The sequence below is a fragment of the Aulostomus chinensis genome, chromosome 5 (genome assembly GCF_037954235.1).
Source record: "Aulostomus chinensis isolate RoL2024-O1b breed Wild chromosome 5, RoL_Achi_v1.0, whole genome shotgun sequence".
Taxonomy (NCBI): Eukaryota; Metazoa; Chordata; class Actinopteri; order Syngnathiformes; family Aulostomidae; genus Aulostomus; species Aulostomus chinensis.
Window position 1 is genome coordinate 12,711,393 of NC_141324.1, and position 27,914 is coordinate 12,739,306.

General features: G+C 42.8%; 1 protein-coding gene across 4 annotated transcripts; it reads left to right on the forward strand.

Annotated features, from left to right (window-relative positions):
* Positions 1-50: 50 nt before the first annotated feature.
* Positions 51-27,351, forward strand: LOC147261245 (TSC22 domain family protein 2-like). 4 transcript variants are annotated; one of them, XM_086203207.1, is made up of 4 exons: positions 51-2,482; positions 16,504-16,578; positions 25,358-25,409; positions 25,682-27,351. In XM_086203207.1, exons 1-4 carry the CDS (start codon positions 675-677, stop codon positions 26,039-26,041), a joined length of 2,295 nt encoding a protein of 764 aa, XP_086059333.1. In that variant the 5' UTR covers positions 51-674; the 3' UTR covers positions 26,042-27,351. The 4 variants fall into 4 exon arrangements, with proteins under 4 accessions (XP_086059333.1, XP_086059330.1, XP_086059332.1 ...); XM_086203204.1 differs by lacking the exon at positions 16,504-16,578; XM_086203206.1 differs by lacking the exons at positions 16,504-16,578; positions 25,358-25,409; positions 25,682-27,351 and adding an exon at positions 6,910-11,711.
* Positions 27,352-27,914: the final 563 nt, after the last annotated feature.

A 27,914-nucleotide genomic window follows, 5' to 3' on the forward strand; every position in this document is an offset into this window, starting at 1 on the left:
AACATCCTTGCGCACTGTAGCTACCCACGATGCAGCGCGGTTGCATACAACATAGCCATCTTGTCAAGAGTGACTGAGTGAGGGAGGTAACTGTGGCCGCTGTTTAGACTCGTTTGTTTTTTTGAAATTTGGGATTTTTTAAAAGCCTTTTTCCTCCCTCGACTGGCGTTAGCTTTATATCGAGGATCGCCTCCGAGTGTCTTCCAGCTGTAGAAGTGAGCGGGTACAACGGACTGCTTTCGAGAAGATGTCTCGCATACTTGTTCCTACGTAGGGGGAGTGTGCAGCACCCAGTTGGCTTGACTTGCTAGCTTGCTCGGTGAGTGTAGGGCTACGGGCCCACCTCAGCTTAAACTAGCTCCTGTTGCTGAGAAAAAATCTCTTCAACCGAAAACTCTGTATCAGACATTCAGGCTGCTGGTTTCTGCGTCTAAAGCCGCATTGCTGGACAAGACGACGTGAAGTGTTGCGTTGCGTTATGAGCTCATGAAACGCAACAGGAGAGAAGAAAAAGGATGGCGCAGATTCATCTTGATTCCAGTTAGACAAGCGGAGTAAAATAGACCCAGGTGTTCTGCCTAGTATGAGTTATCATTTTGGAAGCTTCAACCAGCTCGTCCCATTTTGACGGAGGAGAAACATAGCCACACAAGACTTGGATTCAGCTTGTCAATATGTCGAAAATGCCGGCCAAGAAGAAAAGCTGTTTTCAGATCACAAGTGTGACACAGGCCCAGGTGGCGGCTATAGGTGCCACCGACGACACGGAAAGCCTGGATGACCCAGACGAATCACGGACTGAAGATGTGTCGTCAGGAATCTACGACATGTCCCGGGCTGAATACGAACCAGCATGCGATAGAAGTTCGTCTGAAGAAGCCCTTAACAATGCTGGAGAGCCAGAAGCGAGCGGCGTCATGCCACCACCACACATACCTCAGTTGTCTGCGCTGTCAAACAGTCCCTTGGGGGAGTATCGAGTGTCGGCCACATCTCAAGGTGGTCATCAGCCACCCGGGATTGGCGGTCCAGCTGGTTTACCCCTCATCACTCAGCCTGGGGCTATGCAGCATCAGGCTACTCCTGGCACCAGTGCTGTAGCCAGTGTGTCAGTGAATGCATCCCAACCAGCTTCAGCTACCAGTTCAGCTCCTCCTGCCACCTCCACGGTGAGTTGCACTTCACGCTTCAGGGTCATTAAACTCGACCATGGTACTGGGGAACCTTTTCGACGAGGCCGGTGGACATGTACAGAGTTTTATGAGAAAGACTCAGAGAGTTCTGCAGTTAGTCGGACTGGTGATAGTATTCGGCATGCCAGTGCAACACTGGAACCTGCTGCAGACAGAGACAGTGGGCTTGGGCATACAGGAGGCTCTGTGGTTGCCTTGGCAACACACTCAGGTCAGGGCTTGGGCTCTATGGCAGATGCTTCATTTTCTTCATCCCGCATGCATTCAGTGGAGACACAACCACAGCAGCCACAAATCCTTCATCAAAGCTACAGCACCCGGCAACAGGGTGCTAGTGGATCTGCTCTGTCTAGCAGCAAGCCCACCACTGCCCCAGCTCAGCAGCAGCCTTCACTGATGGCGCTCCAGCCTGCTGCTCACCAGAGTGTTTTGCCTGTTGGGCAAAATGGTTTGCCTCAAGTTGTCCACATCCAGAAGTCTCCCATCATGCCCCCATCAGCCCAGTCTATTGCTTACCCTCAGCAGCAGCAGCAGCAGCTTCCTAAGGGGCACCACCTGAGCAGCCAGGCACCTGGGTTGAAGGCAGAGTACTATCAGCAGCAGCCTGGACTTTCCACTGGCCAGTCACTTTCAGTATCCAGTCTGCCTGCAGCGTTGCAGAGTGTGGGACATGGAACTTCGTCTGTCATGCCTCCAGCCTCTGGAGGGGCTTCTGTGCCAAGTCAGGTTGGAGATGTCGCTGGAGGTGGAGGAGGATCTTTACTCTCTGTACAGCCAGTTCCAGTCCTCCTTCAGCAGCAGGCTGGAGGAATGGGAGGTGCCGGGGCCTCTATACTGGTGGGGGGATCTACTTTGCCGCAGCAGACTGTCAGTCAGTTTGCCACCACTGGACAGCCTCAACCCCATGGCCTCCACCCGACATCGTCAGGTGTACAAAACGTGCCTGCCATCGCAGCGAGCTCCAGTGTTCCCAGCACTGTGCCCACTGCTGTGCCCAGTGCCTCTAGTGCAGCCATGCCAAAGGTGACAAGCTCCAATTTGCCTCCCGCTCAGATACCCCTCAGCAAGACTCCAGGAGCTTTGGGGGCACAGGGCCTCCTTGCATCTGGATTTGGACAGGTGGAGGATGGCGGTGGAAGGAAGTCAGATGGTCTTATCAATGTACAGTCTTCTGTTGTCTCTGGAAAGGAAGCAGTGAAGCCCCTCATGCCAGAGAGCCTGCAGCTTGCCACTCCAACTGTCAACAGCCTGTTTGGAATCCACATACCTGTTGACGGGGATGAGGACAGGTAACATTCATTTCTTGTACACTCAAGTAACATTTTGATTGAAAGATTTCTGGGTGTTAAATTGCATCTCTTTGGAATAGCAACAATATCACATATTCTGCCTTAAATGTACTCTTGTAGAATGGGGGGAACATTTTACTGGCTATTTGTTGATGTGTATCTTGCCATGTGAACCAAAGTGTTATAGTGTGGCTCATTGAGTTTTGTCAGATGAGCAGGGTTTTTCCCACAGTTTCGGGGGAAGGGGGGGTAGAGGGAAGAGAGAAGCGGAAGGAAATGTGCTGTTTCTCATATGTTCTTAACAAAGTTCATAGCACATGTGAAGAGAACACTCATGGCCTCCACTAAAGGCAAGCATATACATGAAATGTGAGTGCCTTTTTAACACAGTTTGGCCTTTGTTTCAGGTTTTTCCACTCCCACATCTGCTATCACTCTCCAAGGTGTTTCTGCTGCATACTTAAAAGATGTGCTTTTTGCTAAAGTGCTTGGAGTTAACTTAGCTCTTCTCCAAGCCTTAGGCCAGTATGGCTCTTCTCCACATATATGGCATAGCTGACCTTTTGTAATAAATGCCATTGAAAAGACCTTCTGATACAAACATAGCAAGGACTTTTTGATTTTGTTGTTACCACATTTACAGCATGGTTTCCACTGTCAGCCCCATATGGCTCCCCCAAGGAGCGTTTGCTGAGAGTTTTACAGCATTGGCTGAAATAACAGTTGATTAGCTTGAAGTGTAAGTTGGTGAATGATCATTTAGGTTGCTGTTGAAAGATACCTTAGCTGGGATTTACGCATTTTAATGGGGGACTATAGTTTTAGAGCAATTAAGGTAGAATAGTTTGACAGTAATCTTTTGGGTTTTAGTGCTTTGTTGCGTTCCAGTTAATGGGAAGCATGATCAGAAATGATACAGTGCCTGAAATCTCTGTTTTCCTTTTACAGTCTCACAAACGCACTAGGTTGTAGACAAAGCTGCTGCAGAGCATTGGCTCTGTTTCTTTTCTTGTGTGGGTGGACAGCCTCTCCAATATTGTGACGTGTTACAGCATGGCATGTGCACTTTGGGGATGCTTCTTGGTCTTTGATCACAATTTTATTATTTTACATAAATAACAAACATCAATTTACACATTTCACTGAATTTAGTTACTCTTTTTAAATGCATGACCAGAGTCAGAACTAACCACCATTAATGGGAAAATGAATTTACTTAGTAAAACCTTTTCAAATTTTTAAAAAAATTACCGTTTTATGCCTTTGAATTTAGGTCCATGGCAATACAAGCAACCGCAAGCAGTGTTCTTTTCTTTTTTAGTACCAGTGTATTGCTTGTGAGAAGAACCAGCTCTCAGACTGATAAGAGCAGGAGTCTCTTACCTCAGCACAAGCCTATCAGACATTGAGCAGTGGTCTGTCCACTGTGCCCCTACTCTCCTGATAAGAGCCCTTGTCAATGGGTGTGTCTATCAACTATGCTTGCTACTGAACGTTAACTCTTTTAGAATTAAGATGGGAAACAAATGAAAGAACCTACGATGATTCGTGTCAAACAAGAATGCAGATGCTGCTGCGCAGAACACAAGGGTTGTGAAGCGATTTGGTGACAAATATGAAAAGGATGTGAGAATCATATGTTGTGGCCGTTGCTGTCAACAGCTCTCTCAGACAGACAGCAAGCTCTCCACCAGCATCATCAAAACACCAAATGAGGGAATATCTTCTGGGAGGATGATGTTAATCACTCTTCTAGAGTTCCAGAGAGACTTGTATAATCTGTGCCAAACGTGTTGAAACTCTTCAGTCACACTTTAACTAACTTACTAAAACGCTCTAGTTCATGTGTAACATTTCTTAGTGTACCAAGGAGGCACACAGCTTCCTGCAGGATTTATGGGCATTATGAACAAGTGCAGATGCTGCTTTGTAGATACTATCCGTCCAATGCCTAACAGAGAAGGCATGTCAGTTGTTGCTGTATAGACGAAATGCTGAGTGACATTCCTCTGCTGCAGCAGGAGTCAGGACGAGGAAGCTGTAGAGGGAAACTTTTTGTGTCTCGCTTCAAAAGGCTATGCCCCCCAACACACACACACACACACACACACACACACACACACACTTTTATACCTCCTGATTTGCTTAAAGGGATAGTTCAGCCGAAAATGAAAACTGTTGGCGTTTCACAGGAAAAGGGAACAAATATTATTTTAAAATGCATAATAAATCAACAATATGAAGTATTCCAAATGTCCTTAAACCTCAACATGCCTTATTGTTAAAACCATTTGTAACACCACGTTTTTAGCCTCATCATTCACTGTAACCTGGAGACCACAGCCTTGACTCCATGTTTCTAGGTTTAAAACATGGAGTCAGTGATTTAAAAAAAAAAAAAAATTTTTTTGGAACACCATTTTGCATGTCAAGGTTTCAGGACACTTTGATTACTTAAGACAGCTGTATGTAGGTGTTTTATGATTTTACTTTTGTTTTTTTTTTAACATTTGAGAATCAGTCACCATTCAGCTTTTTTTTGGGTTTTTTTTTTGGTGAAACTCCAGCAGTGTTTTGTTGAGTAGAAAAGCACCCAATCCTCTTTCGGCACGGGGGTGATTAGACGATGACTGACTTTTCATTTTCAGGTGAATTATACAATTAATATCTACACTTGTGTCTTCTTCCCTCATGTAACCCTCGACTGCTACCTCAGTAGCTAATTTAAAAGACACATGCACCCCCACATGCCCAGTACAGTGTGTGTGTGTGTGTGCGTGTGTGTGTGTATGAGTGACGTTTACAGAGATTACACAACCTTGAAAATAGCCATTTGGTTTGTCCCGTTACTCCTCCACCCTTTAGCACTTTCTGCAAGTAATTAAGGCACAACAGTGTTGATATAGACTAGATTCTGAGGATGTTGTCCACATACTTAGAATATGAATCGCAGAGGCTAATGTTTCCCAGATGGCATCAGCAACTGAAGGGGTAAAATAACAATGTGGGGTTGTCATAATGTCTTTGTGCAAATCGCAGTGGAATTGCTTCTATTTTGCAGAATCATTTGCATAAATGCATTGCGTCTGCAGTCTGCGTGTAATCAAACTCATGCTGAGGAGGTTTGGTTCATTGTCCTCACATAATGAGAGCTTATGTAAAATCAGAGTCTTCAGGAGGTTTGGGAGGGGAGAGGAGTCCAGCTTCAAGTGAAGCAGTTACAGCTACTGGGAATTGAGTGTGTGTGTGTGTGTGTTGGGTGGGTGGATGAGGGGTGTGTCTTCAGCAGGGGATGGGTTGGCTCAGTGTGTGTGTAGTATCCATTTTGGGGGCGGGGGGCCCTCTCGCTAAGGAAAGCGGCACTGTGTGGCAATAATCTTGGACAAGTTCATCTATACATATTCATCATATACACTTCTAAATTTGTGTATTCGAGAGAGAGTGACACTGACAGACACTGGGGTTTTCCCCTCTCTTGTTTGACCTCTGGTTTACTGCTATATCCTGTTTTCACTCGCAGTCCCTCATCTTGCTCCCCACCTCCTATTCATTTGATATTCCTCGGCTCACTCCCTACTTCCGTGCCGAGGCTCTCTGGTCATATCATGTGACATTTGGTGGGCACATTTTCCCCAGAGTGCCTCACAGAGCTAAAGGTACATACAACTTTATTGAAAATCAGTGGAGTTGGTGCAAGAGTCCGAAACGCGGCTGCCGTCATTCATGCCTTACAGCTTGTTGAGCTGGGCAGTGCCTTAACTGGAAATCTTATTTTCATGAGGATTATAATGTTCAGTTTTGCTGAGGGTGTCATATTTTTAAGGTTTTTATATCACTTTGTATAATAAAAAAGATCGGCACCATGACAACATCCTAAACATTTTTAAAGGGCCAGTGAAACAGACGTCAGAGTGCTATTTGTTTCCACATATTTACGTGTATTTGGTGGCAGAAGGAAAAAGTTGTCGTAGAGATTGATTTTACATTCGCCCGTAGTGCTGAATGCTAAAATTCATCACATTATGGTAGTGAAACAACTCATTTCGTGGGGATTTTGTCTAGCTCAAAACAATTTATCCACAGCTCTTCAGCCAAAGCCTGGAAGTTAACAATAAAACAAGTGGAGGGCTAAAAGTTAGTCCTTTAACTTGAATGTGAATAAACAATGGAATGTGAGCAAACCAATCATGTGATGGTAGTGAAATGGGCCATTTGTGTTCCTTGATGCTCCAAGCAATTTTTCCACCGTTCATTTGATGCCTCTTGCGATGTAAATCTGTAGGAAAAGTATTTTTGAGCCATGGTGCATTGGTTGTTAAATGGGGAAGGGACATACATGGATACAAGATAGCTTTTTCATTGGATAAAAATAAGCACAAGCCCCTGAGTGCAGGATGAGTCATCCAATGTTTTAATTGTTTTTACAGGAAGAGAAAAGACAGCGGGCGGTGTGGTGGTTAGCTCCGTTGCTCCACAGCAAGAAGGTTCTGGGTTCGAGTCCTGGCTCGAGCACGGGATCTTTCTGTGTGGAGTTTGCATGTTCTCCCTGTTCCTGTGTGGGTTCTCTCTGGTACTCCGGCTTCCTCCCACAGTCCAAAGACATCAAGAGGGGACGAGGCTGATTGATGCTCTAAATTGACTGTAGGTGTGACTGTGACTGTGAATGGTTGTCTGTCCATATGTGTTGACCCTGTGATGGACAGGTGACCCGCCCTGGGTGAACCCCTCCTCTCCCCCGAAGGCAGCTGGGATAGGCTCCAGCCCCCCCGCGAACCTTAACTGAATCAGCGGTAGAAAATTGATGGATTGATCGAGAAATGGCAGCGATTTTGATGTGAAAATACTCTTAATATTCATCTGGTATTTATTTTGACGTATCAAGATATACATGAACACTTACCACATGGACACAGAACTGAAACTCAGAAAATGTGTTTTCATTTCATGGGGCATTTAAGGTTTATTAAAAAACTCTTTAAAAAAAGTAATTTCATCAAGAACTGAGCATAATCATCTTTATTAGTGCTGGTTTTATTGAAAGCCTGTTGATTTGAATGCATCAGTTTAGCTAAGTGTACTTTATCTACCAAATCAACATTATTTAGCAGTGTTGCAATAAGCCTCTGCCCCTACTATGAACACTTCACTCTCTGTTTCTGTGTACACTTGTCAAGTTGTTTGTCCTATGTTAGCCCTGCCTTCTCTTAGCCTTAAAGCTATTTTGAAAAGAAAGATGTATTGTTCTGGATGTAATGACACTTCTCGTCAGCAGGTTTGTAGGCTTTGCGTCAGTCATCACCTCTGCCTCAGGTATGGAAGCCCTCCATTGTCCTGACAAGGCAGCAAAATAAGTCAAAGATTTAATGGCTTGAGCTGCACGTTCACAACTGGGGACATGCCGTACTGTGTTGTAGATAAGCTCTGCTAAAATATGCTTTTTATCTTGTTTTTGGAAAAAGTGCTACCGAAGGGACTGAGGCTCACTTTTCAGCTATTTTGTACATCAGTGTTTTTACTTTCTGGGCATATCTGAGATAAGTGACTTGAGACTTAAAATAGGTCGTTGTTCTTATCTATCTTTTTTTTTTTTTCATAACCAGTCAACTGTTATTTAAAGAAATTATTGATTTACTAAACGTTTCTTTCATCAGTTTTGTCAAAAGTCATAAAACACTGTTGATATGTTCAGATGCTTATTTGGTAGCAGCATGGAGAGAACCATTATATGTGAGTAAATTGTTAATTTGTATTTGCCCCACATTATAATGATGATTTAAATTGAAAACCTTCAAACTGTCGTGAAAGCACACAACTGTTATGCTTGGTTCATTTGCTCAAACAAACCCAAGCATGCTACCTCCCTGGTTTATAACAGCCAATCATACCCATAAAAAATGGGCCATGCTGTGATTGACTTGCGAACAGACAATTCAAAAGGTAGAAACCCTCCAACGGCTCAACACAAGCGGCTCATCGCAGCAGTTTTTATGAGCAGTTTTAGTTGCATGTGCTGGTGTCATGGTTCATTTGCATACACACTCCAGCAACAGCTTTGTCAACTATCAGCATGTGCTGAAAAAACAAAAGGCATATTGTGGGACTGCGCCATCAAGAAAGGCAGCAATGTTGCATGTAAAATGTATGATGCTTCTCTTCAGTTTTTAGTTTAGGCTTTAGTATGAACACTATGCTGTACCATTTTAAGAACAAGCACACGGCTGTGTCTGTAAATGCCTCTCAGCCATTAATGACATTATTGATATGCTGCTAGTCAGAACTACTATGACTAAACACAAAGAAAGTCCCTCAAGGAGAGCAGTGAGTGAAAAGTCAAGCTAACTTCTGACAAGTGCCTCGTTTCCCATACATAGACTTTAATTGGCGACCTGCCCAGGAAGACACAATCCGAATTCCACTTGTTTCTCAATCGACAATGTAATTTTACAGTGCACAGACCATCTGCCCTCCAGCCCCATCCACCTTGTCACACGTGTGCATGTGAGTAAATTACTTCTGGGGATGAGGCATGAAATCACCAGCTAATGTTAATGTGCATAGAAATGAAGTCGAAACTGACTTTATGTTTTGTGAGCTAAATTAGAGTCAACAGCTGAAATTATATTACCAACGTAACACTCACTACACAAACACTGAACTCATAGTCGTCATTACTCCTCATAATTTCTTCATTGTCTCTGTGTTGCGTTTTATTCCATAACACAGTGCCTCTCCCCATGACAGGTTCAGCGACTCTAGCACAAAGGTTAGCCAGCAAGTTCAGTCATTTTAATAGATGTTTTGCTCTTCAGCATCATTAATTATCCTATCTGGTGATGACGATCCCTGGCTATCATTTCTGTGCACAATTAATGAGCAGGCAGCCCATGGTTAATTTACATAAAATGCATGTGGTTCATTTGAATAAAAGCTAAGTAGGATTTGTTGCAAATTAAATGGGCATAAAACTCTAACCTCAAATATGGTGAACCTTTTCAGTTTAAACGTCACTTGGAGGTGACGAAATCAACATTCAACACTTTAGTTAGACATGGAAAGCTAGACTAACATAACCAAGTTAAGCCATGCCTTCCTTCTGTGAGCCTTGAAGCCGGTCGAGAATCATATGGGCCAGCACTGAATTATTCATAGATATTTAATCGAGATACCCGATTTAAACAATGCGATTGGCCAAATGCAACAGCTGCAATTAATCTTAAGTAATAATCATTTAGTATGGTTCATCTCCCTAAGAGTTTTTCAATATGTGGCAGACAGTCATGTTAACCAATCAGAAGTGTGTGCTCCTCAGTATCCGTCACTGCTATCTAATGAGAAGTGACCTAAGGCCACGTGTGCCAAGTGTTGCAGTCTCCCAAAACAAAAAATGACACTACACCGGGATACTTAAATGGCGGTTTGCCATGTCCTTGCTTTATTAAACCATAAGTTAAATATAGCAAGGAATCTGTCTCTGTGTGATTTTTGATAAACTAAATAATCCGCTCCGCTTTGTGCAGCTCGCAGCAGAGGGCGGAGCTTCAGGGATAGGCTACCTTGCTACAGGGTTCAGGGAGAGTGGAGAGATGAGGCTGAGAGGAGTCCAAGGAAAATGTCCAAAATCAGACTAATACACAGTGAAAAAAGCACATTCATCAAATCAGCTGAGGCGACTCCTCAGGGGGTATTCTGGTACATTGAGTGTAGGTCATCCCTATTTAGGAAGTGACTGGAGGCCAATATACATGGAGTTACGTTCAGTAATTGCAGCAAATACCTGTTTGTGCCTTATGCACTAAGATCTCTCTGTTACCACAGTCTCTCTGTTCGGTGCATGTCTGTCAACCTTGTAGAGGGGTTAACAGCTGGGGTGGAGACCTGGGGCCGTTGGCCTGCATCCCAGATGGGGGCTAACTCGCCAGTACACTTCCCCTGGACCATGATATGTGCAATCAAAACTGAAGTCCACAACCAGAATGCACTGGGCTTGTTGCCTTCAAAGGCTGCTGTGTTCCAATGTCACTGTTGCACTTACTTGATGGTCAGCTTTGCATTGCTTATTTGATGATAATGTGCTGGACAACTTATGCAGTTTTTGCAGCTGAGAGGTGCTTGTCTGACTGTCATGGTGGACGTACAATAATGTGGAAGTACTGTACAATGCGTAACTTATGCGCTGCTCTGCTAGTTGATGCATTTTTTTGCATCACCTATTACACTTTTGCAAGTAGCTGAGTGGCCATTCTGGGCACAGGCAACACAGAGGGAAGTTCAGCTCTGTCCATTTGCATGCACTAGCAAAGCTGGTTTGCCTCTAACAGACCTAACAGATGTGTTGCATCATCAACAGATGACACTGTTGCTACTTCAAGTATCAACCTAATACAAATGGATTTTACACTCAAAAAATGTGACAAAAATGGCAAAATTAAGTTTTATGTTGTGTGAATGCAACGGTTAATGTCTAGTTTACAGTACTGCAATCAAATACTTTACAAGTAAAGCTTGTGTTTGTTTTCCCCATCTTTTCTCTGAGTTTCTTTAGTTGACTGCCCAATTTTGCCTGCCTCCTCACAATGTTAAACAAGTCAGTGATGATCAGTACTGCAAATTCTACCACGATTCATCGTCCCTTGGAAGAGGCTTTTGGGAGAAACCTTAAGACATTCTAGAGTTCCTCTGTATTGGCTGTAGCTAGCTACCATTTTCTTCTGGTGATCATGTTGCATTGGTGCACTGGGTTCTCCCTTCTCTATAAAGCAGAACATGTCAAAGAGAGAGGTTCCTCAGGAAGAATCCGAATAGGTTTGACCTACTTCTTCTCAGTGGCAGGTGGATGGATGTGCTGAGAACTTGAAGCCTTGTGAGCATCAACAATGAGAGCTTTCAACATCCTACTTTAACCTCCTGATCTTCCTCTTGCACCTCCTATTACTCTGCCTGTCCATCTACTGCCACTCTTTGAGAGTTACCCTAAAGGCCTTTTCTCTATCCTAACACGCTAAAGATCTCTTAATGAATGACCCCGACTCCGATGTGTCAGTTCAGCAAAGTTGACATTTAATATGATCAATCACATAGAAAGTTGAGTGCAACTGAAAACAGTGGTTCCAGAAGGCTACATGAAAAGGCATTCTGTGAACCTGCAGTTGGTTGCCTGTCCCCAGCAACTGCGTGTGTCTCAATAAACTGAAGTAGAGTTTTAAGAACATAAATATGAGAACTGAACACAGTTTAGAGCTCAGCTCAAGACTAATGAATGCAAATTCAAAGGATGTGTTCAAAATTGTACTTCCTGCTGGCACCTTAGTCTCCCTGCACCCACCTCCCTTTGCTCATCAGTCAAGGGTTTTCACGTGCTGACTGAATGAGGGAAGTTATTAAGAGATTCAGCACCCGTGAAACTGAACCTTTGATGCTGACGATATTTGACAGAGAAGTAAGTAACCCTAAAGCAAAAAAATGTGACATCAACAAACAAGGATGCACCAGAAGGTTATTTTCATCTGCTGTCAGGTCATATGTTTGCTTGGGGGCACAGTGTGAGCAATCATTGGTTTTTTGTCCGTTTGGGAAGGATTTGGAGAATGTTTTCCGACATGTACTTAGGTCCTGAGAGATCAGACTGCAAGTGGACAAATATGACTGCACTAAGGATGCATTGATGTCACATCATTCAGACCACATTTGGCCGTGTATAGATTTGAATGTGTGATGGGCTATGCTGAAGGACTGCATCATAATCTTTTAAACTGAGCTGCTGTTATTAGCATACCAGTGGGAGCTCATATTTATTATTATTGTTTTGATTCCCCCCTTTTCCTGCTTTTAATTTCCAACTGACCAGGCACAGGAAAAGCATCCTGCATCCTCAATCTCTAACCCGATGCATCACTTAAAACAAAAAGGAATCAAGCAAAACCTTCAAAATAAGATGCATTTCCATAATTAGACACTAAGTTGCCAATTTAATGTCAGTGTTAGACACATTAAACAGGTTTTTAAAATAATATGAATAGTATATTTTATTTCATCACACTATTTTTACAATATACTTTTAGAGACAAACTTCCCTGCATAGATACTCCAGTTAAAAGTGACACATTTAGTCTTTGCAAATGAAAATAATGGAGGTGTATATTTGCATATAGAGTGGGAAAGTGAGATCTTTCATTTTGCTAAGCGTGGATGGATGGATGGCCAAAGAGACTTTAATTTCTTGTCTGTCTGTCTTCCCCTAGTCCCCAATGTCAGGTCAAAACAGGGAATGGCACTTTGACTGCAGCGGAAGACGTTGAATAGTTTAATTAGGGTTACAAAGAGGTGCTTTCATAAGTGGATAAATGGATATTGTTTGCTGCTTGAAAACAGGCAATGATGATTCTTCCAGTTCTTACCTCATTCATGAGCTGCTTACTGCACTCAGAAGTCATCTGATCTTGGACCACTCTGATCCATTACTGGCTTGTACTGACTTTAGCTGTGAAGAAGGAGGTTTTCTGTGGAGGCGTGTGCTTTGCACATGTGTTTTTTTTTTGTTTTTGCATGGTTGCCCGCAAAGCAAAGTAGAGCAGAGGCATAGGAGGAGGCTTGTGAGAGTGTTTAGTCATGAGGTAATGTGACAAAGGGAGTTTGTACCAAAGATTTCTAGGAAAAGCGCCTTGGCAGTGCTTCAATATTCACACACATGCTGTAAATCAACTCCTTATTCCCTTGTGCTGTATGCGCAGTGTGCATATGTTCATGTGTGTGCGCGTGTGCTCGTTTGTGTGCATAGTTGAGTCTGTGTGAATGTGGAGGAGTAGTTTTGAAATGCACAAGCTGGGAATAGTGGTCATGGTGTGTGTTTTTGGCTTGGCCTTGTTTTACTATACATGTGGGGTCTAAGAACAGAGGACCACTATACTCATGAGGTCCTTTATGTTTTGTAGGGGCCAAAACACTGGAGCCCATCAGTTTATGGCTGCTAATGTTGATAAAGTCTTGTTGAAACGTTTGTATGTTATATATTTCCAGAGCTTTACTTTTCTAAAAAAAAATTTTTTTTAAAAATCCATGTTTTCTATCTTTTATTTTTCCATCATGGACAATAGCTGAAACCACATACTTAATAGATATCACCCCTATTGTGGTTCCTTGTGAGCTGATAATAATACGTGGATGTCAAAACTCTTTGGTAACTGATTGGTGCGAGAGTCACTGTGTGACACGTGCTGGCCTCTGTTCGTCTGATTATTTTTTGGTCATTCACTTGCTGTGTTTAGTAAACACGTAAAACCAGCGTAGGAGTGGAACAATTGATTCTTAGATTCATCGGGCTGGTGAAAGATGATATCTTAAGGTAAAAAATTACCGAATTGGAAATTTAAGACCAAATCTTAAATATCACGATCAGCAGTCATAGCTATATTTCCTGAGTTGTAGGACAGCAGGGCAGTGTGTGTATTGGCATGCATGGGTATTTGTTCACTGCTATGCTTCCACTCTTTCACTGCAGCTTTTATGACAAAAAGGCCAAGGGCATGATATTGGATTTTTGCCAGTGTCTGATACACTGATAATTACAACTTGTTTGTCCTGTTACAGATATATCCATATTTTCCCCCACCTAATTGTTGAAGCGCCTTTCAGGGAGAATGCGCGGTCTTGCCTGTGTGAAATGGAGGTGTAATATTCCTCTTTCCAAAAAAGCCGCCACTTGTGTGGGTGTAAACATGTGACGTGACGTGCAGTTTGAAGATGTGCATGAACAGTGACGTACAACATATACAACGGAAGAATATTCAGCCCTGTGACAGTCTGGCAAACCTCGTAGTGTCCCAGTCCAACCTCCCCCTGCTGCTGCTGCTGTTGTGGTCACAGACCCGGTGGTACTTTTTCCCAAGTTTTTCGACTTGCCGGTGATATTCCGTCATCTGGCGATAGCCACATCGACCAAGCTCCTCTGCGACCTTTTCATACATGCCATCCTTCACAGTCCCGTGAGGTGGTTGTCCACGGTCCTCTCGCTAGTGATGGTCAACAGCTCCCTGATCTCAGCGGCTCCCCAGGTGCTCATCTTGCTGAAGCGACGATGCGTCGGAAGAACATTTAGCTCCATGACTGTCTGTAAGTTTCAAAACAGCAGTTCGCCGCTCTGGCTGCCAGCAGTATTGGTGTTGACATTCTCTGAGGTGTTTGATGCGGGAGAACAGGTGAGCGTTATGTTGACGAGTTCACGTCTTTATCAAAATCTCCGCCCACCTTACGGCTGGTTGGAGGAAGAATATTGCCAGGCTAAAACTGACCCCCAATTTGCCACACTCTGTCGGAAAACTCGGACCGAGCCGCAAAAAAGATGGGTTAATTAGTGGCTCAGTGGCCAGTGTGAAAGTGCCGAGAGACGGTCAGGTCTCCTCTTCTGTAGAATGGACGAGTTATTATGTATATACTCTTGTCATGGTGCAGACATAAAATAAGATGCATGTGAAGAATAAGAATAACAGTTCAACTTAGGTTATCCTGGTTATTTTATAACTACGTTGAAACAAAATGTGTTAAGATTGTTACTTAAAAGAGGCTCGGATGAAGCTTTCTCTGGGACAAGCATAACAACCAGGGTGATTTTGGCTGATTATGCAAATTACAAAGTAATCATGGGAAAGTATAAGACAAATGCAACTGTACAGTTACAGCATTTATAGCAACCTAGAGATTTAATAAGGTGACATCAGCAACAAACCTTTCAGTGTAAATGAGTTCTTATATCTCAGGTAAGTTCATGCTAAATCCACATCAGTCACATTTCTGTGACTGGGACGTCTTGTTTCCCTCTTTGGACTCCATAAGAGTCCGTACACTTGGGAGTCTGTTCTTTTCCAATAGAAATCTCTGTAACCTGAGTACAACGAATGAAATTAACTTTTGCCAAAGATGTGAAATGACAGTGGACTCACGAAAAACAAGTTAATGTTAGCATCCAACAATTGAGCCAGGAGGCTATGAGTGAAAGCTACAGGCTGCGACTATTTTCACAGCTTATTCACAGCAATAACGTTACACTCCTGCAGTTTCCTGATGCCTTTAGCTCTGGGGTGGTCAGGAAGTGTTCTCTGGCTTTATCCAGGAGTGGACAAAAGGCCGCTGCTGAGGTTTGCCCTGGTGGGTCCACGTTGTTTTTCAGTGTCCCTCTTTGTTGTCACATACTCCAGTCAGACTGACGGCTCTTGGCTCCTCCCAGGATGGCTGACACTGAGCCATTATTGCAAATCGCCTCTTCTCTATCTGTTTCCGACACTTAGAAACATAACAAAAACACCTCAAACATTTTCTCTCCCCCTCTCAGCTTATGCAGCAGCGGATGATGACCTCATCGCACTGCGCACAGCTCCCTCATGCTGGAGACATGGTGGCGAGTATTCAGTTAAGGAAATAGAGGCCTAATGTTGTTATCTGTTATGGTGCAAATAATTGGTTATGACTGCAAATATAAACTGATACTGCAGATGTGCAATTAATATCAAGCACTGATACAGCGGTGCATTTGCTGACAGATACCACAACATTTTAAGCATATGCAGGTCGTGTGGTTCACGTAAAGTTTGGCCGTTAGCAAATGTGCTAACATCATGGCATAATTCTGAATAAAATTCCCAATGCAAGCAATACCAGTTAATAAACTGGTTGTCATGATCCACAAACAAAAATTCCTTTAGCCAGAGGTTATAATTATGTCCAAATTAGTATTATTTTCCCTACAATGTTTGTTTGCTTTTGAGAAAAACAACACAAACATGAGCAATTGTCAGCAGACTGTTGGTGGGTTGCCTGAAGGACCCTTCTTTTCCCATCTTTCCAGAGGCTGAAAGTGTTTTTTTCAGTGTAAACTACACCATATAAGCAAAGGCATTTTCTGGGAGACAGTGAAACTGCAAGAACACACCTCTAGGAATCAGATTTGAGATGGCGCACTGAAGAGTATGACTGTTTCAATTCCTTTTCTTATCTCTGTCTCTTTTCCCTTTTCCTGGATGTGGTCGACACAGGAACCCCTCCAAGGCGTTCTACCAGGCCTTCCAGTCTGGCAGCAGATTAAGGGACTCAAAGGCCCACAGTGATAGGTACAGTACTGTACTGGATTGGACTGGACAGGCCTGCACGAGTGTAAAAATGTGTGTGTGCAGTGTTCAGTAGAAGATAGCTTTGCTTTCTCCATGTGCATGAATTAGGTTTGGAAAAGAAAAACCCTGGCAGCAAGAGCAGGATTGACCTCAACAACATCTTTGTAATTCTCTGGTGCTTCTGTTTCTGTTCTGTTTACTGCCCGACTGCTACTTTCACAGTTTAACCACCATCTGACAAACCGCCTTCATTTTCAAAGTCTTATGCAGATATGTTAAGAGTGGAAGCAACACTCATAGTAAGTCAAGCTAGAACACAATATTCACAGTATCACATTTAGAATTCACTTTTCATTTCCATTTCCCAGTAAGCAATTCAGTAACTCAAAGTACTTATTTACAACATGTCCGATCATCTGACTGCTCTTGTTGCAGACCTCAGCAGTTAATTTGTGATGGTTTTCATTGTGGACATAACAGCTAAAACTCTGAAGACCAGACTATTGTTGGAATCTTCTGGCAACCTCAACTTGTTGCTTTCAGCATCTAAGATTTATGAAGCTGAGGAGCGTGTGCATGCAGCCTGTACCCTTTAGACACAGGGCTTAAATACCAAGCTTGAGTGAGGCCTGGTCTCTAGTGCATCACTCTCACTCTCTCCACTGAGTCACTGCTTCCGTCAGATGACTTTTATTCACAGTTCCATTCTAAATACGGCATGAAATTACTACATCGACAAGGGGCCATGTAGCGTGTGGACATAAAAACCTGTCAGTGTCAATACAGAGCAAACAGACTGAACACTTGCTTTGACTTTAACAAATATGAACAAGGAAGCACATGAAGGCCTACCTGATTGACAGGAAATGAAAGTGAGTGAAATATCCAGCTCAAACACTCACCGGCCAATGAACTCACACACACATAGTAACATCGGTCCACTTGTTGCTTTATTTAGGATAACATGATGGCATCCAGTCTGTGATGCTTTATGGACCTGTATTTGTTTGATTTTTAATCTGATTTAATGATTTCCTTCCAAAAGAGGGTGAACTGTTGCGATGACACGGAAATTACTTTTACAACATGTTTCACATGAGCAGAGCTGTTGTGGATACACTCTTCTGCTGAGGGCTGTTTGTTTCCATGGATTCAAAAATAGTCAGTGCTCTGTTTGTCTGTTTAGAAGATCTCAGTATTGATCCTTAATCAGTTTATGTTATTTGCTTAGGATCATGGCAGGCAGGGGGCATTTACTAAAAATATTATTTTGTTGCCATCCCGTGTTCAGCTTTTTAACATCTCTGCTGAAAATAACACCATTAGAAAAGCATGGGAATTAACTATTCTTTTAATGTACCTCATGTTTGTTTAGATCTAGTGAAAACGCTTCTGTCACATCCGTGAATCATTTGACTCTCCCACAACTTCATTGTAGCTCATATTTTAGGCCTGACCGACTGGCCTTCAGAAGAACCAGCCAGAAGCTCTGCTGCGCTGTTTAAATGTCAAAATAAAAGGCTCCCATTTAAGCATCCTTGTGACTCACTTGGCACATGATCCTGGCAGAGGACCGTGAGTGGTCGATGATGGCAGTTTGTACTCGGGCTGGATGATGCTGCCTATAAATAATCCTGTGATATTTTTAGACTATATCGTGATAAATGTTATCTTTATATTTTGAAATCTGATTTAAAGTACTTATGTTGGATTGAACTTTTTTTTTTTTTGATGGCGCGCCTTTAAATGTCTTAGGGGGTTTCTGAATGAGTGGCTCTCCGTTGTTGAAATTTGTATGCAGTAGTGTTGAGCAGTGGCAGCAAGTTCCTAGCAAAATACAGAAAAACAACAAAACCAAATGTCACAAAAGTTTACCAAAAAGAGTCAGTGGCCAAAAGAGGAGATAGAAACTAGAAACCCCCTTTTCTTAAAAGCCCAGACATTCTGAATTTTTAACTAACATGACCTGACAAGCTTTCTCTGCTGCCCGCGCCTTCTCAGATATTTCCAAACTTTGTCTTCACCTCCGGATAGAATACATGTCCGATACTCACTTGGACTTAAGAACTTTTTAACTGATTGTAATTTTTAAAAAGCTCTGTCCATTTTTACTGGGAGACTCTTCTTCTTTTTGTAACAGCTGTGTGCAACATGTCAGATATCGCCATCTTCTGGTGGCATTGCATAACTGTTTTATTCATCCCAAACCAGTTAGTGGAAACGTACTCGATTCACATTTCCCTTTCTGCTACCTATCCACTATTTGCCTACAATTTGTGTGACAATTATGTGGAAACATAATTGCTATTTATTAGTGTGGATACAAGCCTGGCTTGACTGGCTCTTGTTGTTGTGGTTGTCCCCACAACATAAATGGGTCTGTACTCAATTACTTTTGTTTATTAGTATTTATGGTACTTGACTCTTTTGGTGTTACACTTTTTAGATGGTCTGTGGGTACTTGTCTCACTGCTGTCTGCTGCTGCACAGAGGCCATCCAATGATAGAAATTAGGTCTTCGCTTAATCTTGGCACTTTTGTCCAATACTGGCCTAAGCCTGTCGGCTCCCATCAGTAATCAGGGTCTAGTTGGGATGCCTCTTGCTGTATGTTTACAGTTTCACTCTCCTCCTCAATGTTTGCCCTGATTCCATCCCTTTACTTGGGGAGGCACCTGGTTTTTCAAGAGCGCGTGACATTTGTCAGCCCTTGGCATTTGTCCCACAGTACGCATTGTACGCTCTCTGTGAGATGAATTGATGTTGGTCTGCTTTTACTTGCTAACAGAGACCTACAGTTCATAAATACCGGCGGTTCTGCCATAGAAGATGAATGACATCTATTTGATGTTCAGACGTGTTTACCCCCGCTGCTCCACTTGGCTGCGCTCTACCTGAGAGTAAACTTTTCTTTCTGTAATAGAGGCTTTTATTGACATTCCTATTTTACAGCTAAGATGGCATGGGAAACTCCAGACTCTATTTGAAGCTTATAAACGTCAGTAGACGTTTAAGTTTATGGAGGTGTTTGTTGCATAATCAGTGGCAGGATAAGTTCAAGCCCTCGTTAGCATTGTCTTTCATCTGCCCTTTAGCCCTTTCGGCTTTGACCTTCCGTACATCAGTGGTTCTATCATGTTTACAGAGAATTTAACAGAGAGGACTTAACTGTGCATTCAACATGTTTTGTTTTGAAGACATGCGTTCAAACAAGCTCTTGGTGTGACATGAGATCTTGAAGCTTAAATAAGATCCTGTGTGTCAGGAGTTGTGCTCTTACCAAGCACACCCACTGCAAAACACTCGTCACTCATGCTGCGGTTTCCAAAATCTTCCTCCGGTGCCAGCTGTTCTTGGAAATTCTGCTTGGAGCACCAGATGGTGTCCTAATATGGTTTTGACTTGATCGTTATCCTTGCTTGCTTCAATGTAACTAGTGTATTTGAAGCTGAAGTAGAGAGCAGTCACCCAAACCACCATAACTGAACAAATCAGCCGCTGCTCATTTTACCCAGGTTGACTCAGAGAAGCAGAACTGTATTTTATCATCCAAATCTTAGAAGTCTATCCAAATCTTTGAAAACACAATTACACGATTGATATTTTCCAGTCTTCATAGTTACTAGCTCATCTCTAGCTACATGGGTGATATTCCACGCTGCAGCTCCCACATTGCCTCCACTAAAGCAGCTGTAAGAACACTTTCGTAGCTCCTGTTATACTTGCACCGGTGAAATGCAATGTGATCAGGACATGAGGAAATACACCAAAATATCCCTTAAAAGCTGTCCAGTACACTGAATAACTTGGGGCTGAAGCATGAGCTCTTGGCCCAAATCTCCCTCCAAAGACAACTTTGCTCCCTTTCTGCTACAATTCAGAAAGTGTCTGTCTTTTGTTTTTAACATCCAGTATCTTTCCCAGAATGTGTCCATCTGTCTTTGCCATGCTTTGTTTATCTAGCTTTCATCACTGAAATCACGTGAACCACTTTTGCCTTTGGACAGTGAGTCTCTGTTTACGAACTGCTCAACCAAATATTTAGTTTACATTCAATGTGTAGTGTTTTACTCCTTCCTCATATTTTTGACTTCATTCATTTACTCACAGTTTGCACAAAGACCATGACAGCAGTTTGAATTGCTGCACAGGGATATGTGTTTTAACCTATTAAATTTAGAATACGAACAAAATTATTGCACAACAGATGTGCTAAGAAATAAATCTATCTAGTAACAGCAACAAAATAAGCACTTGAGGATATGACGTGTACGAGAAGGAGAAAATAAGACATGAATAAAATTTAAGTCTACAACACAGGGACTTAACTAGTACCCCCCTACTTAACTAGTACCCCCCTACTTAACTAGTGGCCCCCCTTATTGGTTGACAACACAGACCACTGCGTTATCTGGGCAACCATTTCTAGATTCTTTAAAAATTATTCTCACATCATATCGGTGTTTCTATAAGAGAAAATTGAGCTGACATTTTAAGGAGCTGTCATTGGCATGACTAACACAGACCTTAACCAAACACTTGAATGCATGAATTGCAGTTGATTTTCAACAGTGAAATTGTGTTGTTATGTTTCTGCACTGTATGAAGCAACAAGGGTGTAGCCCAGAGCCCATTCCTGCTCTGAGTTTTATAGAGTGAGAGATTCTTGTGTGCACACAGACTTATTAAACTCCTGTTAGGGGGGTGGGTGGGTGGGGATATAGGAGGGTGTGTGTGACGCCTCATCAAAATTAAGCACACAGTGAGTAAAACTATGGTTGATGCAGTATTTTTATGTAACATTTGTATTGTGTAACAACTTGCAGGGGTTACAGAGGGGCTTGACGAACACTGCTGAAGTGTTCTTGAGGTGTGTGTGTGTGTGTGTGTGTGTGTCCATATAGCTTGACTGATACTACGTCTTCAACAGATCTTCCTTCTTCGTTGTGTGTTGTGTATTGGCCTGTAGCTCATGTAACATGCTTTCATATCTGAAAGAGATCAAAGTCAGGCATACAGCATGAGAATGTGAGTGACAGACTTTCATAGCGGCTGAGGTATGGAGAACATTCCTTGCAGCTACAGTTCCTGATAACAATCTTCCTGAGCTCTTCCGCTGACCTCACACCCAGAAATTGGGTGGTGTGGAACAGAACATCTTGTCCTCAGGGGGAGTCCATTGTCAACTATGTGTCTACTAGCAGACATTGTTCCACCACCTGGTGGTGCTGGTAATCAACCCTATAAAAAGGAAATGTGATTCTTGACAATCAGACTGTTGTAAAAAAAAAAATATTTTTGGTGTTTCTGCTTTTGTTAGAACCAGACTGATTTACCAGAGTAATTTTTTTTTTTTTAAATTACAACATCTAAAGAATTATGGGGACATGGAAGGCCCAAGAACGATCAATGGAAACCAATATCCCTCTGAGGATTCCGAATCATAATCAAAATCTAAGTGGAAAATGAGAGCACAGGCTGATCCAACATCCATGAATTTCCTCAAGAGAACCCATAATGTGAGATGAGATGATGGATGGTCTTCTGGGGGATCTCCTCCCAGATGTGGATCAGCATCAGTCAGTTCCTGGACTTTCTCTGCTGTGATGCGATGTGGTGGATGCAATGATACATGCTGTACTAGAGGTACTCTATTAGATCCAGGTCTGGGGAAAGGGTGGGCCGGTCAAATAACATCAGTGCCTTTAGCATCCAGGAACTGCTGACACATTTCAGCCACATGAGGCTGGGCATTGTCCTGCACCAGATGGAACCCAGGGCCCACTGCACCAGCATATGGTCTGAAAATGGGTCTGAGGATCTCATCCCAGTACCAATCAGCACTCAGTTCCTCTGGCTAGCATGTGGAGGTCTATATGACCTTCCAATGATATGTCTCCCTGACCATCACTGACCCACTGCCAAAAAGGTCCCACTGAAGGATGTTTCTGGCAGCAGAATGTTCTTTAAAGTGTCTCTAGTCTTTCACATCTCTCACATGTGCTCAGTGTGAGCCTGTGAGAACAGGGCACCGATGGCAAATTTGACAATTCTGGTGTTGTCTGGGGGATGGCTGCACAAACCTTGTCTATGAGCACATGCCCCAATTGTGGAGGTCGGGCCCTCAAGCCACCCTCATGGGGTCTATTTCTGAGAGTTTGGTCAGAAACATGCACACGACTGGCCAGCTGGAAATCATTTTGTATGGCTTTGGCAGTACTCCTCCTGTTCCTCCTTGCAAAAAGGAGCAGCTAGTGGTCCTGCTGCTAGGTTGTTGCCCTCCTGTGGCCCCCTCTATCTCACGTTGTACTGGCCTGTCTCCTGATATCTCCTCCTCGGTCTTGACACGCTGCTGGGAGACACGGCAAACCTTCTGGGCATGTGCTGTCCTGGAGGAGTTGCACGACCTGAGCAACTTCTGTGGGCTGCAGGTACCACCTCATGATACCAATTGTGGTCTGTGGCTACCACCTACAAAACCTTTCCTTAGAAGGGGTTGTCTTGCACGGAAGATCATTAGGGCCACCCATGATGGAAAAAAATGAGAGGAGATCGATTTTTTTCATCATGCACCTTGAGAAAAAAATTCAAAATACAATGTCGAGCGTAAAGTTGACCTTTTGAGACTGTAACAACCAGCGCATGTGACTGCTCCTACAAAATACCGTGCGGGCGGATAGATGAACTGGTGAAACTATACTTCAGACTCAGCTTTAGTAACAAAGAAATACTTTCTCTTGCAGCTCACAAACACACTGTAGTCATCGGTGTTATGACTTTAAAGAGACTGTGCCGAAAACTGCGACTGTTCTGAAGGATAAACCACACAAGCTTGGAAGAGAATTCAAGACACTATATGTCACCTTTTTTCTCAACATTGTATTTTGACTTTGTTCTCGACATTTTGACTTTTTCCTCAGAGTCTCAAATCTACCTCCTCTTTTTTTTCCCTCATGGGTGGCCCTAATACTCTTCTGCAGTCTTGCTACTTATGCCTCTCCTTTTCACTTATTGTCTCTTTTGTACAACTGCAGGTGAAATGTATTCACAGTCATTATTGCTTCGTAACGGACAGGTTGATATGATTTGACCTGACTTTGAGCAGTATATAATAAATGTGTAACACATTTTTGGTTAAGATCCCTAGCTTTAAAGTTTGTGCTGAACAGGACATTCTGGAATTTAAACACGAAGGTGCTCTCTGGGGAACAAACAAGCTCATGGTAATATTGCTCTGTAAATGAGCTTAAAAAATAAAGACGCTGTCTTTGGTATTTTACTTCTGCATTCTTTTGTCTTCTGTTGATATCTGTGTCCTGTTTGACATTCACAAAATAAATGTCCCCTTCATATTGTCATGAGATAGGGCTGACATGGACACGTGTAATGATTTATTCTTTAGTTGGGATTATTAAATGTTCCCATCAGGATGAACTCCGATGATCACCTGTCAATTGTCAAAGTTGCAGTCCATCCTATGTATGCACAAATTAATGACTTTTCCATTATTGGTAGCAATTATGATATTTTAAAAATGTATTTTTTCCTTGTGTTAAAAATACACGTGATAATATTTAATTAAGTAATCCACCACCAACAACCATCTGGTTCACACTTCAAAACAAGTGGTTGCCGACTATTTATTTTGAGTATAATTCATTTGCCAAATGGATGGTATTCCATAAACACATTTTAGCCTTAATTTGACTGATAGCATTATTATTTAGTCCTGCATGTTTTCTATGGATATCACAAAAATCTGCATTTATGAATTCTTTTATCCTCGTTGAAAATGTGATTGGAGTCTTACACCGCTGCTGTGCTGCAGCCTGTAATCGCCATTTGTGGCAGTAGAGGCCGCTGTTGCTAGTGCAACTTTTAAACTTAATAAAAATCAGTCAGTGGAAGAAGCTTGGCTGCCTGACAGTGGACTTACTGAAACGGCAATTTTCTGCATATTTTTAACCAGGCAATATTATCAGCAGCATTTCATATGATACATACGTATTCATATTTCTAGAGGTGAACGGTTATCTTTGTAGGTCGATCTCGTCCAGGGAGACTGAGGCGGGCGGAGCCAGAGATCGCGTCATTTGTTCCCGCCTCCTCTCTCCGGTTCATATTTCTTTATTCTAAATGTGGTGTCCGCTACCTCGCTTCCCTCTGTTACGGTACTGCGACCCTCTTTTTGTCTCGGCGGAGGAAGCAGTCAGTTTTGTCGGACCAACCATGCAGTGTGCGGTGTCCTACACTTCCTTGTGCTGTTCTGGAGACCCTATCCGGTACTCGCGGCTCTCTCCTGGTGCCTGTCGCAGGTAAAAGCTGACCCGCCGGCAGAGCACCTGCTGCTGCTGAATTCAGTCAGATATGCTCGATTTTAGGGATGCGGGATTTTGTCCTAAACTCATACTTATTCTGTTAAAGTTGATGGGTGTGCTTTCTCAGTGCTTGACATGGTGGTGGGATGCTCGCTCCATGTGCTTCGGCTGCGTTGACTTGGATATGATGAGGCTGTCTCATTTCTCCTGACCCACATAGCCCTTGTAGCGTACATGACCATGTGTGGTGTTGACGTATGGTTTGATGTGGTCTGTCCTAGATAACCAGGGTGAGTCACTCCAGGTGATTTGATCCGTTCCTGTCTTCAGTCAGCAAGCTTTTAATTGAACACAGTTAATCTTCTACCTCTTTTGTAATGTTTAATTCAGCAGATGAGAAAAATGCATGGCAAATAAAGCTTCTCTTCTGACTTTTACATGACTATCTTTTTTGTTTTGCAGTGCCTCTGGAACCAATGTTGTTGCCATCGATAATAAAATTGAACAGGCAATGGTGAGTAGTGACTTCAGTGTACTTCTGAGTAAAGAAAGGGACTTCATATTTTTTTGCTGAAGTCAAGTTAAAATGAAGTATTTTGCTGGGTGAAGGTCTTGTTTTCACAAGGTCTTCTATTGTGTTTGTCAAAAAATGTGTAGCGCTCCACATGAACTGATTTGCACCTCAAGCATCAATCTGATGTCCTTGTGTGGAGCAGGTTATGACATCATCAACCAGCCACTATGTGCTCCTCACATCTGCCTTATCCTGCATCTGCTCTCCTCTAGGACCTGGTGAAAAGCCATCTGATGTATGCAGTGCGTGAGGAGGTGGAGGTCTTGAAAGAACAGATCAAGGAGTTGTTTGAGAGAAACTCTGTGCTGGAGCGAGAGAATGCTGTGCTGAAATCTCTTGCCAATAGTGAGCAGCTGTCTCAGCTCTCCACCCAGTCGTCCACCAGCTCCAGCACCACTCCCCCCCAGCAAGGACTCAGCCAACCCCAGCCACTGTCCCAGCAACAGACCCAGCCTCCGCTTCAAGTTCAGCCGCAGCCCCACCCCCAGCTCCAGCACCTCCCAAAACCCCAGCAGCTCCAGACTCAGCTTGATTCTAGCCAACAACAGCAGCCCAGTGTCACCTCGGCTTGAAGTGCGTCCGAGAAAAAAACAAAACCAACATCTTCTCTACAACTTATAAGTATATGTGAAACTAAAAAGAAGTCAAAAGAAACATTGTCCTCTTAGCCACCAGCTTGACCACAAAGTACAGTGCTTGTGTGTGTGTGTGTGTGTGTGTGTGTGCCCATGTCAGGGTGAGTTCTTAAGTGTGACTGTGCATCAGTGTTGAATGTAAGTGCGTTTGTGTGTGTGTGTGTGTGTGTGTGTGTGTGTGTGTGTGTGTGTGTGAGAGAGTAAGAGAGAGAGAGAGAGCGAGCGAGCAAAAATCTGTACTGTGGGCCTTTCCAGTGTTAATGCAATCATCAGGAGACAGACAAAGAGAGTAGAGGTGGAGCATCAGGGAGTGTCTGGGTGTTTTTTGGATCTGGCCGGTTTCCTGGATTGGTTGACTGCTGGGGTACGAGTTTGTGGGACAGGATGCCTTTTTTTCTTGGACAAGGCCTGAGCCAGATTGACCCGCAACCTGCTCAAACCACGGAGGTGGACATTGACAGGTTTGCTTCGCATAAGGGACAAACGGGATTTGATTGTCAAAAGAGAGTGATTATTTTTTTAAATGAGAGAACTGTGGGTTAAAGGGGCATTTTTAGCCTTGCTGTTTCATTGTGGAGAAGTGGGAGAGTGTTTTTCAGAGTGCCACCGCTGCCGTTACTTTTCCATCGAGTTCAACCCTCGCATCAGTCTTTTGAGTTCTACTGTTAACTGTTTTAATTTATTACAGGGCTGCTATTTTCATACATGAACAATGTCATTAAACCCGTTTAACAGTAGCCCACTTCTTCCTTTTACAGTATTGGAAATAATTGACCATACTTATTGACAAAAATCAATTCTGACAAATGTTAAACACTAACTCAAATTTACACTGCAGTTTCAATTCATAGTCAAGATCCAGTATGAATGTACTTTCTTTTGTAAGAGCCGTGATAGGTGACTTCACCTGCTGATATCAAATTGGAACGCGAGCAGATTGGCATCTCTCTAAAAGTGAAATAAAATCACTATACCTCCCTCCTTCCTTCATGTTTCCCCCCCACGTTTTTCCTGAGGGGGCCAGGAGAGGGAAAAGCTGTGAAATCATTCAATCTACTTTGTAACCAAAGATGCAAGCTGTGTAAATTGATTATTTTAAATGCACACATGTATTTTGTTCTTTATTTTGTTACTTTCTCCATCACAAAATTATGTTGCCGTTCAGCATGTTCTGTAAACTTCAAACCACTTTCTTACCTCATTTTTATTCAGCACTCTTATTGTAAGATAGTCTGTGAACAGTGTAAATGGGGGGGGGGGGCGGGGCGGGGGTGAGTGATGCAGAGCAGATGTCGGTGTCGGCAGAGAGAAAAAAAAATATTCTAGTGTTACTGACACTAGTCACAGAAAATGAAGTGAGCCATGTTTTTGTTCATTTAAATGGTGTTTGAATTTCATATGCCAATAGTTTTGTTACATTGCAAATTTTAATGTATTTAAATAAAAGCAATATTCAAATTCCAATCTGTTTCAGTTTATTGCAGGGGTGGGCAACTTTGGTTTTGTATGCTTTTCTTTTTTTTTTTAAATTTAAGAGAGTAAAATGCACACTTGTTTGTATAATCAAACCTCTGGGTTCTGTTTGTAATCTCCGTGCACCCAGGTACCATTCTTGTTCAAGCCATACATATGGAATCGCTCGAGATTTTGATTGTCAAAGCTCACATCATGGGTTCTAACCACTGTGGTGTCGGCGGTTTTTCCTTGTGACATTGCAGGGCACGTCTGAGTTAAATGAAAAAAAGGGTTCAGAAACCAGTCATTAATTGAGACAACCTTCACATTTTTCATCCTTCCCATTTTCGGAGGT

What these genes read in the sequence shown, in the direction of transcription:
- LOC147261245 (XM_086203207.1), top strand. Translation starts at nt 675, where the DNA reads ATGTCGAAAATGCCGGCCAAGAAGAAAAGCTGTTTTCAGATCACAAGT. An exon ending in GTTGACGGGGATGAGGACAG is followed by an intron (nt 2,483 to 16,503) that starts GTAACATTCATT and finishes TGGTCGACACAG; the next exon opens with GAACCCCTCCAAGGCGTTCT. An exon ending in ATAAAATTGAACAGGCAATG is followed by an intron (nt 25,410 to 25,681) that starts GTGAGTAGTGAC and finishes GCTCTCCTCTAG; the next exon opens with GACCTGGTGAAAAGCCATCT.